General features: G+C 43.4%; 1 protein-coding gene across 8 annotated transcripts in view; it reads left to right on the top strand.

The window, feature by feature from the left end:
* LOC133528823 (unconventional myosin-XVIIIa) overlaps nucleotides 1-16,381 on the top strand; it is a 301,706-nt gene extending 285,325 nt beyond the window's left edge. For all 8 annotated transcript variants that reach the window (XM_061866296.1, XM_061866297.1, XM_061866300.1 and 5 more), the window contains 14 exons: nucleotides 352-495; nucleotides 1,736-1,969; nucleotides 5,484-5,600; nucleotides 6,352-6,513; nucleotides 6,726-6,902; nucleotides 7,070-7,199; nucleotides 7,449-7,596; nucleotides 8,401-8,506; nucleotides 9,036-9,233; nucleotides 10,090-10,299; nucleotides 11,548-11,714; nucleotides 12,668-14,362; nucleotides 14,590-14,697; nucleotides 14,873-16,381. In XM_061866296.1, the coding sequence (XP_061722280.1) occupies nucleotides 352-495; nucleotides 1,736-1,969; nucleotides 5,484-5,600; nucleotides 6,352-6,513; nucleotides 6,726-6,902; nucleotides 7,070-7,199; nucleotides 7,449-7,596; nucleotides 8,401-8,506; nucleotides 9,036-9,233; nucleotides 10,090-10,299; nucleotides 11,548-11,714; nucleotides 12,668-14,362; nucleotides 14,590-14,697; nucleotides 14,873-14,966 (3,690 nt within the window). In that variant the 3' untranslated portion in view covers nucleotides 14,967-16,381. The remainder of the gene's footprint in view (nucleotides 1-351; nucleotides 496-1,735; nucleotides 1,970-5,483; nucleotides 5,601-6,351; nucleotides 6,514-6,725; nucleotides 6,903-7,069; nucleotides 7,200-7,448; nucleotides 7,597-8,400; nucleotides 8,507-9,035; nucleotides 9,234-10,089; nucleotides 10,300-11,547; nucleotides 11,715-12,667; nucleotides 14,363-14,589; nucleotides 14,698-14,872) is intronic.
* Nucleotides 16,382-18,028: the final 1,647 nt, after the last annotated feature.

Below are 18,028 nucleotides of genomic sequence, written 5' to 3' on the forward strand. Positions count from 1 at the left end.
ATAGTAATAAGCAAGTTTGGTTTTGAACTGATTTGTTTAAAATATATGTTAGGTACTTGTAAGTTTTAGATGTATTAGGTATCTAGAAATAGCTATATTACTCGATGACTTTTATCATGATATAGAAGGCAATTTATAATAGTCAGGCGAATATTTTATTTTGGATCTGAACGACATTGAACAACGTTATTTTATACGAGATGTTATTTCATGCTAAAATGTATAAAAAAATATTTTGACAGATTGAACCATTCTTTCTCAATACTGGATGTTGAAGTAATCTTTGTATAGTTAGCTTAAACTAACGATCGATTACCTGCTAACGATTGCCACCAATATGTATTGTTCCAGCTGTCGGAGGTGGGCGGCGATTTGGCGGAGGAGCGCGCGGCGGCGGCGCTCGCCACCGAGCGTGCCGACGCCGAGGCCGCCGAGCGGCTGCGCATCGAGCGCGACAACCGCGACCTGCTCGCCAACAACCAGCGGCTGCAGCAGGTACATAAGAGGACTGTGACTGTGAGTCGGCGGCGGCGTTAGCTAAGCACGCCGACGTCAAGCCACATTATCCAGCAGATGTCTAATTCAAGCAACGACGATACTTAGTCGATGCTGATAGTAGCGACTGACAAAGGCCTCACCAATTAAGGAGAGACCAAGCTAAAACTCACTATCCTTTTAAATAACAATTTGCCTAAGGAAACTAATTAAGTGATCCAGGATATAATCTGTCAATCAGATACCCACTCCATGTTAAGAGCCGCGCCATTTAAGATTTTAGTACTTTAAGGCCTTGAAATTGTTGGTGTGGTTCAGTTGCGTTTGATATTAAATATATGTATAAGTCTGCAAGTTTGAAATTAACGACTTCACAACATCGAAATCGACATTACAATAACCATTCTTATACCCCATTGAACTCCTTTATAAAGCATGTGAAGTACTAACTGTTCGTCAACTATTTATATTAAGCACAACACTTAAGCAGCACACCAAAATTCCTTTCAACAATGAATATAATAACAAAAGGCGCAAAGATATTATATGTATTCAAACCGTACAGAGAAAGCACGTATTTTTATCTAGATTTTTCGTCTTTTTGGGCCCTTTTTTGTACAACAGATTAAATTCAAAACTAGACTTATACGCATTTAGCTATGCTGATTGTAAGAATACTCTACGACGCGCCCTTCAAAATATGACATACGATGATACAGAGAACTTACTTATAGTCGTAAAATGACTACTTACTGTACTTTGATATAGAATACCTAAATAAGTTATTTTGTTAAGGTGATACGATTTTTATTGTGTACTATTTATAATTATAATTAAGAGAATAATTACAAATTAATAAATATTGTCCTATTCTGCCTGAAACACAGGAACTCCTAGTTCAGACATTTGTAAACTTTTCCTTATCCTTAATCCTTAGTCTTTAAGTGCTATCACTGTACTATACTATTTTCAATAAATTATTTGTATTTGTATCGCACTTGTGATAAATAATGTCTGGCAAAAGATGTACCTAATTGGCGTCATATACTTTTTTAAACATTTCATTTATTTACTTTCACCAATCGTGTTTTTCGGCTTATTAAATGTTGTTTATTTAATTTTGTGCATCCTCAACTCTATCTACGTGTAACTAAAACATATAGGTATTCTATGCTTTTCACTCTCGTAAACACCATGACCGATTCAAAACCCTAATGTTAACATTCTAATTCTCCAACAGGCATCCGAACGTCTCGAGCTGGAGCTCCTGCACTGGCGTTCAGCTGACAACGGGGGCGCCGAGCCGTCCGACTCCGAGGGCTCGGAGGCGGACGCCGTCGCCAACGGCGACAAGTACAAGAGGAGATACGAGCAGGCACATAGGGAGCTGCAGCTGTTGCGGGCACAACTGCGTCGGCAACATGAGGACGACCTCGAGCAACTTGTCACGGTTAAGAAGCAACTCGAGAAGAAGGTAAGACACAAGCAGGTGCCGAGGACTAGGAGGCGGACGCCGCCACAGAGGGCGCCGAGCACAAGCGGCGATATGAACAGGCTCATAGGGAGCTGCAGTTGTTACGTGCGCAGTTACGTTTGCAGCATGAAGACGAGCTACAAGTAGCAGTATGAAGCACAGCAATAGGAGATTGTTAACCAAGGGATGAAAGGCACTCATTTCTGCCGAGGTCTCACTGCGTTCGGGCACCATTAATCCGAGGCTGAAATGATGCCTTTCACCCTAGTTAAACGCTCTTCTTATTTCGAATACGTTTTTTTTTTAACATGAGTAAGTATATTTTATAAAGCATTTCTTAAGGGTATATTATCAACCATTTAGGTAAAAGTATCGTAATTTATGGAATGGGGAGTTAAATATCAGAATGGAAATTTTGTAACAAATTCATTTAAAAACAAATTTCAATTGCTAATCGTAAAAATATTAAGAAAAAAAACATCGTACTTGAAGAGTAAAAAGCTATAGTGGAGAAGCGTATCACTTTCTACACACACACACACACACTTTTTAGAACAACAATGATCCTCTTTTAGAGCATAAAAAATGAAAAAATAAAAGCTTACTCAAACTTAATCTACATTGATTTTACTTGCAGTAAGCGTGCATTTGGCTGTTTTTAATCTATCTATATTGAATTCAGAGTTGCCGTTAAGCAACTCGTCTAAAATATTCAGGGCCGGCCCTAAATTTAGGACCGGTTGTTCTAAATCGCTTTTAAGCGACATATCCGTTATATGTATAACCCGATATTGTAACTTTGACAGTTAATAGTTACAGCTAAAAGGTAGGAATGTCAGCTGACAGCGCAATGTTTTATTTTTAATTCGTTTGATATAAGTATTAATAATGCAACCTATGTACATTCATTTTCACACACCGTATTCTTAAACACATTCTTTAAGCTATAAATCCATTTTTATTATTTGATCATTATCATTACTGAATAGGTTATAATAGTAGATTGTACAACAAGCGCATAAAGGGCTCAATCTCTATCCAAGGCAATTTATTAGTCCGAGCGCAGCGATGCCTGAGTTATACACTCTACTTTTCACTTCGATTACGAGAAAAATTTACAATAAAATTTCAATATTTGAGGTTATTTTACCGTATTGTAGGCCGGTTGGGGGCGCGGGGCGAGCCAGTCAGAGCGCGCATGCAGGGCTGGCAGATTTCGAACTTTATTACTAAGCCGATAAGATGGTTTTACTTTATGCTCTAGAGCATCACAAGCAATTTTATATCGCTTACACTCGGCTTAAATGTCACTTGTCAGGAGCATGAGAAGTGAAAAATAATTTTGTTGTCTCGGTAAGACATTGAACTAGGAGTGAACGATTGTACCCGTATATTAGAACAAGTTCAAATAGTTTTAGTAACAGGAAAATTAATGATAGTCTGAAACAGAGACAACAATAAATGTGTCGCCTCCGCCCCTTTGGCAGCCCAATGGAACAAAGCTATTTGAAAATCATAAAATCACAGCGTTCCAATGTAAAACGAGGTCATACAACTGATATGAATGCGACTATTAATACCGACGTAATCAATTTAAAAATGCAACTCAGTAAAAGTCGTTCACTCTCACATTATTCGAGCTATTTATCAGAAGTTTCCATTGAATTACCACGTCCGAGCATATCTGGGTCACGGTGTGAACTGAGTTATCTCGCCCGAAACCTATCTCAAGATCATCCTTGATGTGATGTGATAGTGACAAAATTCCCGCCGATACCATCTCTGATAGTGCCAGTACAATTTGTGTGCAGGTCGTGGGTTATTTTATTAACCATTATTTAGGAGCAATGGACGAAGAGGTCAGTGCACTTTGATAAAGTGATTTCTTATGATTATCTATAGATGAATTTATCGTCACACGCGTCTCCTTGACCACTACTCGTTGGCGTTTGGCCAAATAGTTGATTTTTCGACAGAATCTTGCTGATGTTTACGTTATGTTGTTGAGATTTTAGACGTATTAGAAGAACATTCGAGAATATTATTGGATTGCTGTTTTGATGCAAATGTGTGTAAATGTTGTTGTGTCGGCTAGATCCGGGCGTGTGAATGTGACTTTACTTTAACATTTTGTGTGTATTTTTACGAATGTTTGATGAATGCGTTATGAATTCAATGCTTATATTTATAGAGCTGGATTTTTATATATTATCGTAAATATTATACGGATTATTTTTTATTTTATTTTTATTTGGAGAACCAACAGCTGTGACATTAACATAGAAAAATATAGTAGATACAGGTAGTCAATTATAGGAGCTCACAGGTAGTGACATAATACTAAACTAAGATTACGCACTATTGCAACCACATATGTGAGCAAAGCGAATACAAATGATACCTAATAAGGATAATGTGGAAGTTCAAAATACTAATTAACTTAATACCATAATGAGGTCTAAGGTAAAAGTATAAATAATAAATAAGTAAGTAATCATTTGATGTTCAAATACACCTAGCTTTTAAGCAGAATAAGAACAACTTCGCTATGACAATTACTTATATCTGCGAAGAAGGTATTATAGGTAATCCAAAGTAAGTCGGTATGTAAAGTCTCCAATTCACACAGAACTAGCACAATAACTTAAGTTTTACTTAACTTTGATTCTTAATTGACTATAACTCTATCCTCTTACCGATAAGCTATCATAACAGTTGCCCATGCCCTATGCGATAGTGTAGCAAATACAGGGTGGCCAAATAAGAAGTATACATTTTGTTTTTAAATTTTAACTGTATTAAGTTCAAAAATTATTAAGTATTGTTTTAAAAATATATTCTTCAGGGTTGGCAAATTCATGCGAAACATAATGTCTGACATATGTCCACCTCTAACAGCAGGCAAATGTAAGCCCTTATCATCCCAATGTTCAGCATCTATTCGCACATTTTTGGCATTATCTTAGTTTATTTGTGTCGAATAGTCGGTTTTAACTGTTTAAATTTCATCAGCTCGTTAGCATAGACACGTAATTTTAGATAGCCCCACAGAAATAAGTCACGAGCTGCAAAATTTGGGGAATTTGGGTGCCAATCCCAAATCACTTTTTTTCAAAATTAATCGAGCAAACAACGTGTTTTAAACAACAGAAACATTTGAGATAAAATTGCTTGCTGCTAGTGGTATACATTTGGCAGAAATTATCTTCCGTATACAATTGCCAACCCTGAATAATATATTTATAAAAAAATATTTAATAAAATTTCCACTCAATGTAATTAAAATTTAAAAACAAAGTGTATCATTCTTATTTGTCCACCCTGTAGTAATCTAGAGATTTCTGAGAAGTATAACGTAGACTAATGATGATGATGTACTTAGTGAAAGTGTAAGCATGGTGAAAAATTGTGACTGGAAGGAGTCGCAAGGGAACCGAGAAGAATATATAGCATCTTTGCTATTATAAATTTACATAATTCACAATACATATATATTACCGTTTGTTCGTGATAGGTGCAAGATGCGTACGAGGAAGTGGAGGAGCAGCGCGCCGTGGCCGCGCAGTGGAAGCGCAAGCTGCAGAAGCTGACCAACGACATGGCCGACCTGAGGTCACTGCTCGACGAGCAGGTAAGTACGATCAAATACTTGAAAGAAAAGGGGTAAATTATTACAAATTAATTGGTAAATTAGTCATCTTTATCCACATAAAGAAGTCTATTTGGGACCTTGTCAATACAATCACATATCAATAAAAGTTACGGGTCGAGTTTAAACTCAATGTCTACGTAATATTACCGGAATAAGTGCAAGCGCTTATCCCGTTTACCGTGCCATGTCGTGTGTACAGTCAGCGTCAAATACTTTATAGCAACCAAAGTAGCCAAATAGTTCGGTACACCATATATTTAGTATGGTGTACCGAACTATTTGGCCACTTTGACTGCTACAAAGTATTTGACGCTGACTGTACCACGATACACAAACACAAACGAGGCTTAAGATCCCCATGTCATAAATAATCGCAAGACAATCTTAATCTACAGATTTATAGCCAGGATTATCATCACCTTACGACAACGAGTATATTTCATGTAGTAGGTGTCTACGGTCGGTGTTGTGTCTTTTTTTTTTAATTTATAGATTTTAAATTGTTAGTTCTACAATATATTACTGAACCGTATTTCACTCAATATATATATCCGCTAAAACTTTTATTTACACCGACTGTCTGACGTATGGTATCGCTTCGTAATTTGTCATTTTATCTAAGATATCTATTAGTGGGGAACATGATACGCATTTTCTAAGTTCCATGTAGGAAATAAGTGAAATAACCAAAACATCCATAACATCAGCTAATTTGTCCAACTTCCCACAGACCTGCCGCAACAACTTGCTCGAGAAGCGCCAGCGCAAGTTCGACGCCGAGCTGCACGGAGCTCAAGAAGAGCTGAAGAGAGAACGAGCTGCCAAAGAGCGCCTCTCGCGCGAGCGCGACCTCGCGCACGCCGACAAGTACGCGCTGGAGCAGAGCCTCTCTGTGAGTACAGACATGCTAGACATGGCGAGTATGGAGCACAGTTGAAACGAAAAACCAGCTGGAGGAGCGCCTCTCAATGTACCTAAAGGAGTAATTAACTTATCAATTTGTATCGACCAGAACTTTCCTCAAATCTTTAGATATCTAGATAGAGCCTAAATAGGACAAAAATAAGTTTTTTTCCCGTAACTAAATATAACTCCATAATATAGGAAGCTCGGCTAGAACTCGAGCTGAAAGAAGAACGCCTGACGGCGGCGCAGCGCGAGTTGGAAGAGCGAGGCGGTGGCGGGGACGAAGTAGCGGCTTTAAGGCGAACAAGGGCTGAGCTGGAACGAAGAGTTCGTGACCAAGAGGAGGAGCTAGACGACCTCGCCGGACAAATACAGGTGAGTGTTGTTCCCAGGGTCACGAACTTGCCGCCTGACAAGAACTCAAGAGGACATCTCATGGAGGTGGAATAAGTCAGACTTCTGGCAATATATAGAACGGTGAAGAAGGCCACACTTTTTAGGCGTTTATTGCTTATCTTTTCTTGACGTTGTATTACTTGCAGTTACTGGAAAGTTCGAAGTTGCGCCTGGAGATGTTGCTGGAGCAGCAACGCAAAGAGGCTCGCTTGGAGGCGGCCGCACGAGATGACGAGATGGAGGAAACCCGTGCCAACGCGGCGAAGAAACTTAAAAGTAAGTTTTCGAGGATTTTAGTTGGGACGGGAGGTGCTTGTCAAGACGTGTCAACACAGTCAACCTTACAATCTTGTATGGTCTTCGGGTGCCTAATAACTCCATACATTGCGTACTCTCTCGTCTATTTTCGCCGAGTCCGAACTCAAATATTTGTCTGGATAATTAAATAAAATGTACACAGAATTAAAATCAAAAACCCTTATCATAAACACACATTTTCTGTAAAAATGAACTTTTTCCCCTTAGTCTTGGAATCCCAACTGGAGAGCGAGCACTCCGAGCGCAGCCTGCTGCTCCGCGAGCGGCACGAGCTGGAGCGGCGACTCGCGGCGCTCGAGGAGAGCGCCCGCGCCGAGACCGTCGAGCAGACGCAGCTGGTGCAGCGGCTCAAGAGGTACCTCGTATAGTACAGTTTTCGCTGGGTGCTCGACTGGTCGACACGACGAAAATCAGCAAAAACGTCCAGTCTTTCTTGGAGAACGTGTTGGTAGTATACTTCAATGAATTGGCGAATAAGTGCCTACAAGCCCAACACGCTTTGGTGCGATTATTCGATGTAAAAACTGTAGGTAAGCCACCATTTTGAAAATTGTACTTTTACTGTATTGACAAAAAAAATCAAATTTATAAGTTTTGTTTTTTCCTCGCAAGTGTGTTGAAAAACGTCGTATGAAACGCGTGTGCTATGGTCATTACACACATCGGCTTTGTTATTGCGCGCTCGCTTACAGCTCGCGCGCACGATATCGCCTCGTGTGTCATGACCAACTAAGCACACTTGTATCATAATGTACATATGGTGCACTAGTGCGATAATTAGCACATTACGTAACTATGTCGAAAATTTAAAGAGCCCGTATGTATGTACTGTAAAATGTTGTACGATCCATATGCGACTAGGCAATTCGCAATTCGCAAGTCGATTTAAAACACCTTCCCTTCGGTCGTGTTTTAATTTATCCCCACTCGTTGCGAATTTCCTATTTTACGCTATTTCTCGTAACGTACTAAGTATTACAAAATGCTGTTGCGGACTTTTTGCCTTCCGCAATTTGCATAACATTACACTTTTGTAAAACAACGAGGCCGTTTGTAAATTTGCCTGCGGGTGTGGCTAACCCATAAAAAATATCGTTTGTTTTAGTCAGTGTTTCCGTTTTGTCAGCATTATATTATATAACTGTATGTATTTCCACAGAGACCTGAAGCGGTACCGCGCGTTGCTCCGCGACGCTCAGACCATGCTGGAACAAAAAGAAAAGGAGGGCGGCGCCAAGACACAGATCAGACAGCTCAAGAACCAGGCTAGTATTACACTACATCCCAGCTTTTGCAACATTTTACACCGTGAGATCGAAGTCAGTATTAAACTATAGATTCAAATTTTTGAAGCTAAAAAAAAGCTTTTCTGGTATCTATTTTGAGTTAAAAGGAACTTTAAGTTTCAGAGACATTATTTTTCCAAAAAAGAACACGGTATTAATGAACCGAATAACCTAATTCGCGATATAATAACCGATTAACGCAATCCTATTACTTAAACGTTATTGGAATGCTTTGTTACATAAAATAAATACATTCTAATGATAAATCGCAAATATGTAAATGGTTAAAGTTTATGATTTTGTGTATTACATTCATTTCATATTCACTATTTAATTAGGCGGGTCCACACAGAGCGAACATACGCGCGAGGCAATTTCCTCGCGCACAAATCGGCCAGTGTAGACGTGCCTCGGCCGAGGCGGCGCGCTCAGGCGAGGAAAACGCGCTCGCTCTGTGTAGACCCGCTTATTTGTATATTTAAACGAAACTACTGGCTCTGTGAATCAGGTGGAGGACCTGGAGCTAGCAGTCCGCGCGGCTACGAAGGCGAAGCAGGCGGCCGAGGCAGAGGCGAGCGAGGCAACCGCCGCGCTGGAGGAGGCGAACCGCGCTCGCAACGAGGCAGCAGAACGCGCGCTTACCGCTACGAGAGATGCGGCAACAGCACGCGCTGCGCTTGATGATGCGGAGGAGGAGGCGGCTGAGGTAAGAATCTGATCAAGTAGGCTAGTGATCTAAAATGACGCTCGAATATTAAGGCGAGATAGGTGAGTAAGGCACCAAGGTAACAGCGGCGATGGAAGAGGCAACAGGCAGTCTACAAGGGACAGAGCAACTGCACGCGCCGCGCCTAATGATGCGGTAGAGGAGGCGGCTGAGGTAAGACCCAGTAGGCCTAGACCTATAATACCAAGAGACCCACTACACCAGCGTCTCCAAGCATCGGCGTCTAATCTACTCTATGGCTGCTGTTTGATGCAACGTTGGCACAACTGCACAGCGAGGGCATTTTCTTTAGCGCTCACTGTCTAGTGAGCCCCCACACAAGTGTCTTTTGAGCGTCTCAAAGACGAGGCACGTGAGCAGAGACGAGGTAGCCGACTCTGTAATCTAATGACGTGACGCCCGGATTTTGCGCAGCCGAAAGTGTTACATTACCCTATCAGCTCCATATTAGCATTATATGGATATTTTAGTGTCTGTTTAAAATCTTTGAGAAGTTCTAATTGCTGTATTGAGCACGAATATAAACTCTTCACAAACCAAAAATAATAAAGCTTAACCATTTGAACGCTACGCTTATCGTGCGCGGCGCGTCATCATGAACCTTGTCGGGATGCACGAAAGTTGATATTGGGCTGTAGCCGCGCGCGTCAGGGGGCCTACCGCGAAAACCAAAATTCGCAATTTGCGGGGATTTTTCTCATTTATTCTAACTAAGATGTAATTAGATTGACAGAGTAAAATGCCCGCAATTGACGAACTTCGATTTTCGCGATTATAGCCCTGGTGACGTCTTTGGCGGTCAAAGGTTAATATGTAACCATTTGTTATTTTCCAGTTGTTAAAAAAATACCGCGGCAGCACGAGCGCTTTATGCGCGGCGCAGGCTGAAGCACGCGAGGCAGCCGCCAAGGCCGAGGCGGCCACCGAGGAGGCGAGGCAAGCGCGAGACAAGCTTGCCGAACTCGCACAACGCCTCGCCAGTGCCGAGGCGGGACATTCACATACCCAACACGAGGCCGAGCGGCGACTGCAGTTGAGGAACAAGGTACGATAGGTTCTTTATAAGCCAGGGCAACGGCCGGGTTACTATCAAAACGACTGAATCTTAAAATGACCTGTTTAGCATGAGGTCCAGAACGCAAAACGACCACAGTATCAAAAAGCCTATATCTCATAATAGCATGGTAGCAAAACGACTAACGAGTAAAAGGCCTTCGTCTCAGAATAGCTTAGTATCAAAACGACTTGTTCGCAAAACGACCACTCCGTGGAACGTCTACATCTTTAAATGCCTTAATAGCAAAAGGACTAGATCGCAGAAGAACTAAATCTCAAAATGGTTGAATAGCTAAACGACTTCTTGTTGAAAGGGCATGAAACACTATTTCTCTTCGGGCATCTATGGATACCTAATTGTATAACATTATGTAAACATTATGCATGAAGATGAAGTATGTTAAAGAATTACTTAATAGTCAAATCGCAAGGAATAAAACAAAAGAAAATAAAGATAAATCAATATATGTCGTGGTAATAACTTACTCATTACTAACAAAAAATTGCTTTTACTTATCGCAATTAAATTTTTAAAATTATATCGACATTTAAACAGAGTTTCCCAACTCTAATAGCTCAAATGATTTTTATATCATAATAATAAAATAAATCATTGGCACATTTTTAATTGGCGTTTTTTTCCGATATGCTTTTGAGAAACTCAAATGGGCTAATATCTCCATCCTTCAGCGATTCCAGCTCCATCTTATATTTTCGATCAAATATAATGTCTCTTTTTTTGCGGTTTGTTGAATGGAATAGAGATCTGTGTAATTTCTTCTGCGATCTAGTCCTTTTGCTATTAAGGCATTTAAAGATGTAGACGTTCCACGGAGTGGTCGTTTTGCGAACAAGTCGTTTTGATACTAAGCTATTCTGAGACGAAGGCCTTTTACTCGTTAGTCGTTTTGCTACCATGCTATTATGAGATATAGGCTTTCTGATACTGTGGTCGTTTTGCGTTCTGGACCTCATGCTAAACAGGTCATTTTGAGATTCAGTCGTTTTGATAGTAACCCGACAAAATTGGACCTACATCGTTAAAACTTCGATCTCTAGGCTTTATTTGAAACCTCCGATAAATATCTTATCTCTTGCTGAAGAAATTCAAGTGTCGTTTTTCACGGTTTCAATCACTTTTACTCGTACGTATTTTAGTTTATGAGCGACAGGCATATATATACACCTACTCTTCTAGCGTTTTCAATTTTTTTTACTGTATCTTGATGTTTGACAGGAGCTGGAGTCGAGTTTAGAGCTGGAAGCGACGTCACGCGCGCGGTTGGAGGGGCAGCTGGCGCGGCTGCGCGACGCGCACGAGCAGCTGGCCGGCGAGCTGGCGCAGGCGCGCGCGCGCGAGCAGCAGGCCGCCGACGACCAGCGCAAGCTGGCGAGGCAACTCAGGTAAGAGACGTGGAAAATAGTACGGAACATAAGGCATAACATTTAAAATCCGGTCCTATTGCTAAAGCTCCATTTAGATTGTTGACTTGCATACGATCGGTCGGCTAAATATTGCAATGTAACGATAATCGCGTACAAGATCTTGAGCCGTGTAACTCGGGCTTGAAGAATGCTCACTCTGAAAGATTTAGATAATACTCGTAAATGGAGATATTGCAACAGATTTATTATAATTTAATAAATGTTATAAAAAAGATATGCTTTGTACTCGTTGACTGTAAAGGTTGAATTAAGATTTCGTATACCATACAATAATTGCGTACTTTTCATGTATGGGCTCCCAACTCAACTATAACATTCTTTTCGAACTATAAAAAACGAAAAATCATGTGCCGCCGCGCTCCCATAGAAAAGACTAAACGGGGAACGGGCAGGCGGTGGATTTTGCGCGTTTGTGTCTTTTTACTACATTTTTGTCTACTGAGATAATTAACAATTTTCATTAATTATTTAGGTTTTATAGTAAAGAAAACTATTGTTTTGGATGACTAGTAAAAGTATCGTATACAATAGTGATATAATCACATTATAATCAAGCTTTTCAATCTCGTACCTTACTTAGGCAACTCAGCAAGCTTCGTTACCTAAATACGGTACTCGACTGAAAAGCTCTTTATTATATCACGATTGTATAAAATATCTATTATCATATCGAATCTTACACATATTGGCAAATTATGTAGAAATTGCGCGTTCATTGAAACACTACGCGTTTATAAGTGTCAACTTTAATTTTGTAATATCAGGCCACAGAAAAAAATAAAATAAAATGGTAAATTACCGAGTGAAAACAAAAAAAGGAAAAACTTTCGACCGTTTGATACAGAATATCACTCAGAGTTGGACATTTTAAAACTAGTGCATTTAACTCAACACTTACAATATATTTTCAGAGAGTTAAAAGAAGAAAACTCGTTACTAAACGCGAAGCTGAGCGAGGCGGGGCGCGCCAAGTGCGTGGCCGAGGCGGCGGCGGCCGCGGCGGCCGGCGAGGCGGCGGCGGCGCGCGACGAGGCGAGGCTCGCGGCCCGCCGCGCGCACGCGCTGCAGGAGGCCATCGCCGGCGACCTGTCCAGCCCGGGCGACGACGCGCCCTCCGACAGGTACTATACACTAGGCTTGCTGGCCTACATGGCGGCGCGCGACGAGGCGAGGCTCGCGGCCCGCCGCGCGCACGCGCTGCAGGAGGCCATCGCCGGCGACCTGTCCAGCCCGGGCGACGACGCGCCCTCCGACAGGTACTATACACTAGGCTTGCTGGCCTACATGGCGGCGCGCGACGAGGCGAGGCTCGCGGCCCGCCGCGCGCACGCGCTGCAGGAGGCCATCGCCGGCGACCTGTCCAGCCCGGGCGACGACGCGCCCTCCGACAGGTACTATACACTAGGCTTGCTGGCCTACATGGCGGCGCGCGACGAGGCGAGGCTCGCGGCCCGCCGCGCGCACGCGCTGCAGGAGGCCATCGCCGGCGACCTGTCCAGCCCGGGCGACGACGCGCCCTCCGACAGGTACTATACACTAGGCTTGCTGGCCTACATGGCGGCGCGCGACGAGGCGAGGCTCGCGGCCCGCCGCGCGCACGCGCTGCAGGAGGCCATCGCCGGCGACCTGTCCAGCCCGGGCGACGACGCGCCCTCCGACAGGTACTATACACTAGGCTTGCTGGCCTACATGGCGGCGCGCGACGAGGCGAGGCTCGCGGCCCGCCGCGCGCACGCGCTGCAGGAGGCCATCGCCGGCGACCTGTCCAGCCCGGGCGACGACGCGCCCTCCGACAGGTACTATACACTAGGCTTGCTGGCCTACATGGCGGCGCGCGACGAGGCGAGGCTCGCGGCCCGCCGCGCGCACGCGCTGCAGGAGGCCATCGCCGGCGACCTGTCCAGCCCGGGCGACGACGCGCCCTCCGACAGGTACTATACACTAGGCTTGCTGGCCTACATGGCGGCGCGCGACGAGGCGAGGCTCGCGGCCCGCCGCGCGCACGCGCTGCAGGAGGCCATCGCCGGCGACCTGTCCAGCCCGGGCGACGACGCGCCCTCCGACAGGTACTATACACTAGGCTTGCTGGCCTACATGGCGGCGCGCGACGAGGCGAGGCTCGCGGCCCGCCGCGCGCACGCGCTGCAGGAGGCCATCGCCGGCGACCTGTCCAGCCCGGGCGACGACGCGCCCTCCGACAGGTACTATACACTAGGCTTGCTGGCCTACATGGCGGCGCGCGACGAGGCGAGGCTCGCGGCCCGCCGCGCGCACGCGCTGCAGGAGGCCATCGCCGGCGACCTGTCCAGCCCGGGCGACGACGCGCCCTCCGACAGGTACTATACACTAGGCTTGCTGGCCTACATGGCGGCGCGCGACGAGGCGAGGCTCGCGGCCCGCCGCGCGCACGCGCTGCAGGAGGCCATCGCCGGCGACCTGTCCAGCCCGGGCGACGACGCGCCCTCCGACAGGTACTATACACTAGGCTTGCTGGCCTACATGGCGGCGCGCGACGAGGCGAGGCTCGCGGCCCGCCGCGCGCACGCGCTGCAGGAGGCCATCGCCGGCGACCTGTCCAGCCCGGGCGACGACGCGCCCTCCGACAGGTATACACTACGTTATAATGGTGAGCTAAGCGAGACAGGTTGCTGGCCTAGAGCGCGCCCGACGAGGCACAACTTGCTGAAAGACGTGCGCCCGTGCTGCGGCAGGCGATAGCTGGAAACTTGTCCAGCCCCGAAGGTAAGTATTTTAGTATCTCGTTCGAGCCCGTGTAACTACTCATATTTTAGTCATCTGATAACAATAACTAACATAAAAATTCGTATTCCAGTGACAACGACAGCTACAGCTCGGACGAGTCGATCGGCACGTTCCTCGCGAACCACAAGCTGAGCCCGTCCGCGCCCTCCCGCAATAGTATGCAGCTCGACTCACAAAAGTAAGTTCACACTTCACTAATATATTATGCTAATTCGACAGATTTTAGTATAAAACCAAATTGGGTAGAGCATTAAACAAGTGAACTGTAATTTTAGAACTATTCATAGCTGCAATATTTTAAAGCACATTAGATAATGTGTTGTCGACAAACATTAAAAGTGTCATTTGTCTAGGTCGGCGAGCCCGGAGGGCCGCTCGTCGCGCGCCAGCGCGGGCTCGGGCTCGGGCCGCAAGCCGCGCAGCCCCGCGCAGGAGCCGGCCGCATAACGGCCGCCCGCCGCCGCCGGCCTGCTCGGCGCGCTGCCCGTGCTCTGCGCGGTCTTCTGCGCCCGCCCGCGGCGCACCGAACACACGGTGCTGGACTAGACACCTACACACACAATGGTTGCAGTTGCCAATGTTGATACCGATCCCACTCTGATGATTTAGAAGGAATATCCCACTCTGAAATCATCATCATCTATTCCACCTCGAAAGTGCAAATGGGAAAATAATAGGAAAGAACTTGTTTAGATTGACGCGCGATGCGGAGTATGTGGAATGGTATACTCTGCTTCCGAGGTGGTAAGTGCTACTTTCATAAATTTATTTGAAAAAGCATTCTATTTTGCTCTGTGGTGTAAAATATACGGAATTAACCTTGTTCGGTGCCTAAAGAGCAAACCAACAAAATACTATCTTTAGAGCATCAAGAGATGAATGTCAGTAAACGCATTTACAATTGCAATTAAATGTTAAACGTTTTTGTCTAATATAGTGAACAGTCACCGTGCCGTGAAAAGACAATGAGTTTAACGTATATTAGTGTCGAATTGAATAAAGTATTATTAACAGTGCTTGGAATTACAGTATCGATTAGACTGCTCAACTTTATAAACTTTTTCAAAATCTTTTATATGAGCTTTGATATATACAATAGCCTAAATGAATTAATTGTATTCTTAAAACGTTTTGATATTGATTAGAATCACTATTTGTACTTGCGTGCGTGTTCTGTGCCTGAGAAGATAAGAAAAATGAAAATGAATGCATTCCAGAATATTTATTATCTTTGTTCTTCTTGACGCGGACACGCACTTGTACGCTTTCTCTCTGTAGCCACACTGTTCTTCGACCCTATATGTAATACGAGGTACAGTTTTCCATAGAGAATTTTGTCTATGATTAATGTTGTTGAGCTGCGTGCGACCAGCCAGTATTTAGACGAGACATAGAGGCGAGATCTTACAAAGTAATGTTAGGTTCTTTGTTATTTAGTTAGCTAACTTTTGTAAATAACTAGATGGCATAAACATTTTATTATTTAATTTGTAATATTTGTGTGATCAGACTGTTATTCTATGATTTATTTGTTACAAGTGAGTTGTTACTTTATGAACAATCAAACATATCTGTTAGATAAATAGATTTTTTTATTTATCCTTTTTGACTGGTTTGTTTTACTTATAATTTTAAATGAATTAAATCTAGTGAATGTATCCATTATAAATCGTTATATATTCCTCATAATAATTATAATTATTATACTCCATTACTTCTAAAAACTTCATTCTATTTATACCTATGTAGCTATGTGTCTGTAACCATGATATGTGTAAAGTATGATATGTGATGAAATGTTACTACATTCAATATTGGTTGTAAAGTGAAACTATTTAAAATAAAGTAACAGAAATAAATTACGCCTTATCTTTTATTACTCGAATTATACATCTCCTTTCTCTTTTTTCATCGCCAAGGATCGGAACAATCTGTCTATTCTTGCGGGGGAGGGGCACGTCCACAGAAATATGGACACGTCAAATGTATGGCTATTTGTACGTAATGTTCAATGTCTTGTGTTGGTTAAATGCTCTAGGTTTCAATACTATATATATAGGTAGTATAGGTACCTGAAGCCAAGTGTATAACAAGACAAAAAACAAGACAACGAAAATAATTTAGACCCGTGTACAAAATTATACAGGTTGTTTATTTAGTCACCTGCAATAATTTATGGGGTGCATACGTCATACTGAGCAACCTTTACTTTAGAACCAACCCCGAAATCGCGAAAAAAAAGAATTGCCTGTTTCATACATTTTGGCTGTCTGAACTTGACATTTACTATGGAAGAATAGATTTTTTTCGCGATTTTGGAGTTGGTGCCATAGTAAGAGTTGTTCAGTATGACCTAAATTAGCCCGTAAATTATTGCAGGTGACTAAATAAACACCATGTAGGCTCTCTAGGTATTTAAATCAAGAGATAATACCACAAATATGATATAATAGTTAGCCTGTACTTGAGGTGTTTTCATTTTTCATACCTTTTCTGTTATTTATAAATGTAGATAATTAGTACATATTCTTCTTTTATTAAATTATGGCTTCAGTCCATTGGGACTATTTCGCCAGTATCAAAGTCATAGGACAGTGGTTCCTAACCTTTTTCAGTCACATCACCCCTAAGACTATTTGTATTGTATTGTATTCGGGCGATTTTTCCGCAACTCGACGACTTGCGCCTATTTTGCGTGATATGTTGGGGGTGGGCTAGTCCTGCCAGCCCAGCTCCTCGAGGAATCCTATCAAACCTTTGATGTTGAGTAGGACCTCGGGGAGGTCTCTCGGAGATCCGAGATGTTTAGCCCTGTATGGAGTCACTCCGCTGCATTCCAGCACCACGTGAGAGGCTGTTTCTTCTGTCTCCATGCAACCTCGGCACAGGGGACTGTCTGTGACACCTGTTGTGAAAAGATGTTTGTTAAATAGTCCATGACCTGTTATGACACTGGTTACCATACTCAGTCGGACCTTCCCTAGTTGCAGGAGCGCCCTTGTGAGTTTTCCGTTGATGCCAGGCATGGCTTCTTTTGCCTGTCTGCATCCAGTCTGGTTCAGCCAGTGTTCTGTGTGTAGTTTCCCTGTACGTGCCAGCAGCATTGAGCGTACCTTGCTAAATGGTATCGGAAGAATCGGTTCCGGACCAATCGCCCCCGCATTCGATCCTTGCCTGGCAAGCTCGTCCGCAGCATCGTTACCTCGGGATCCACTGTGTCCCTTGATCCATCCCTAAGACTAACTAGGGATCCTGATTTTACCCCTCCTCCCAATAATCATCAATAGTCTTTCTTATAGGTCTAATCTTTGTTATCTTTAATTCAGCTTATTACCCCCGTGAAATACCAATTTTACCCCCACACGGATAATTACCCCCAGGTTAGGAACCGCTGTCATAGGAGCTTTAAATACGACTAAAATTGTACGGTTAGTACAAAACAGTGTACGGTGATTTTATTCGCTCTTGTGAAATGATAGCTGGACTTTACAAGTATCACGTGAACTACC

Source organism: Cydia pomonella, chromosome 20, assembly GCF_033807575.1.
Source record: "Cydia pomonella isolate Wapato2018A chromosome 20, ilCydPomo1, whole genome shotgun sequence".
NCBI lineage: Eukaryota > Metazoa > Arthropoda > Insecta > Lepidoptera > Tortricidae > Cydia > Cydia pomonella.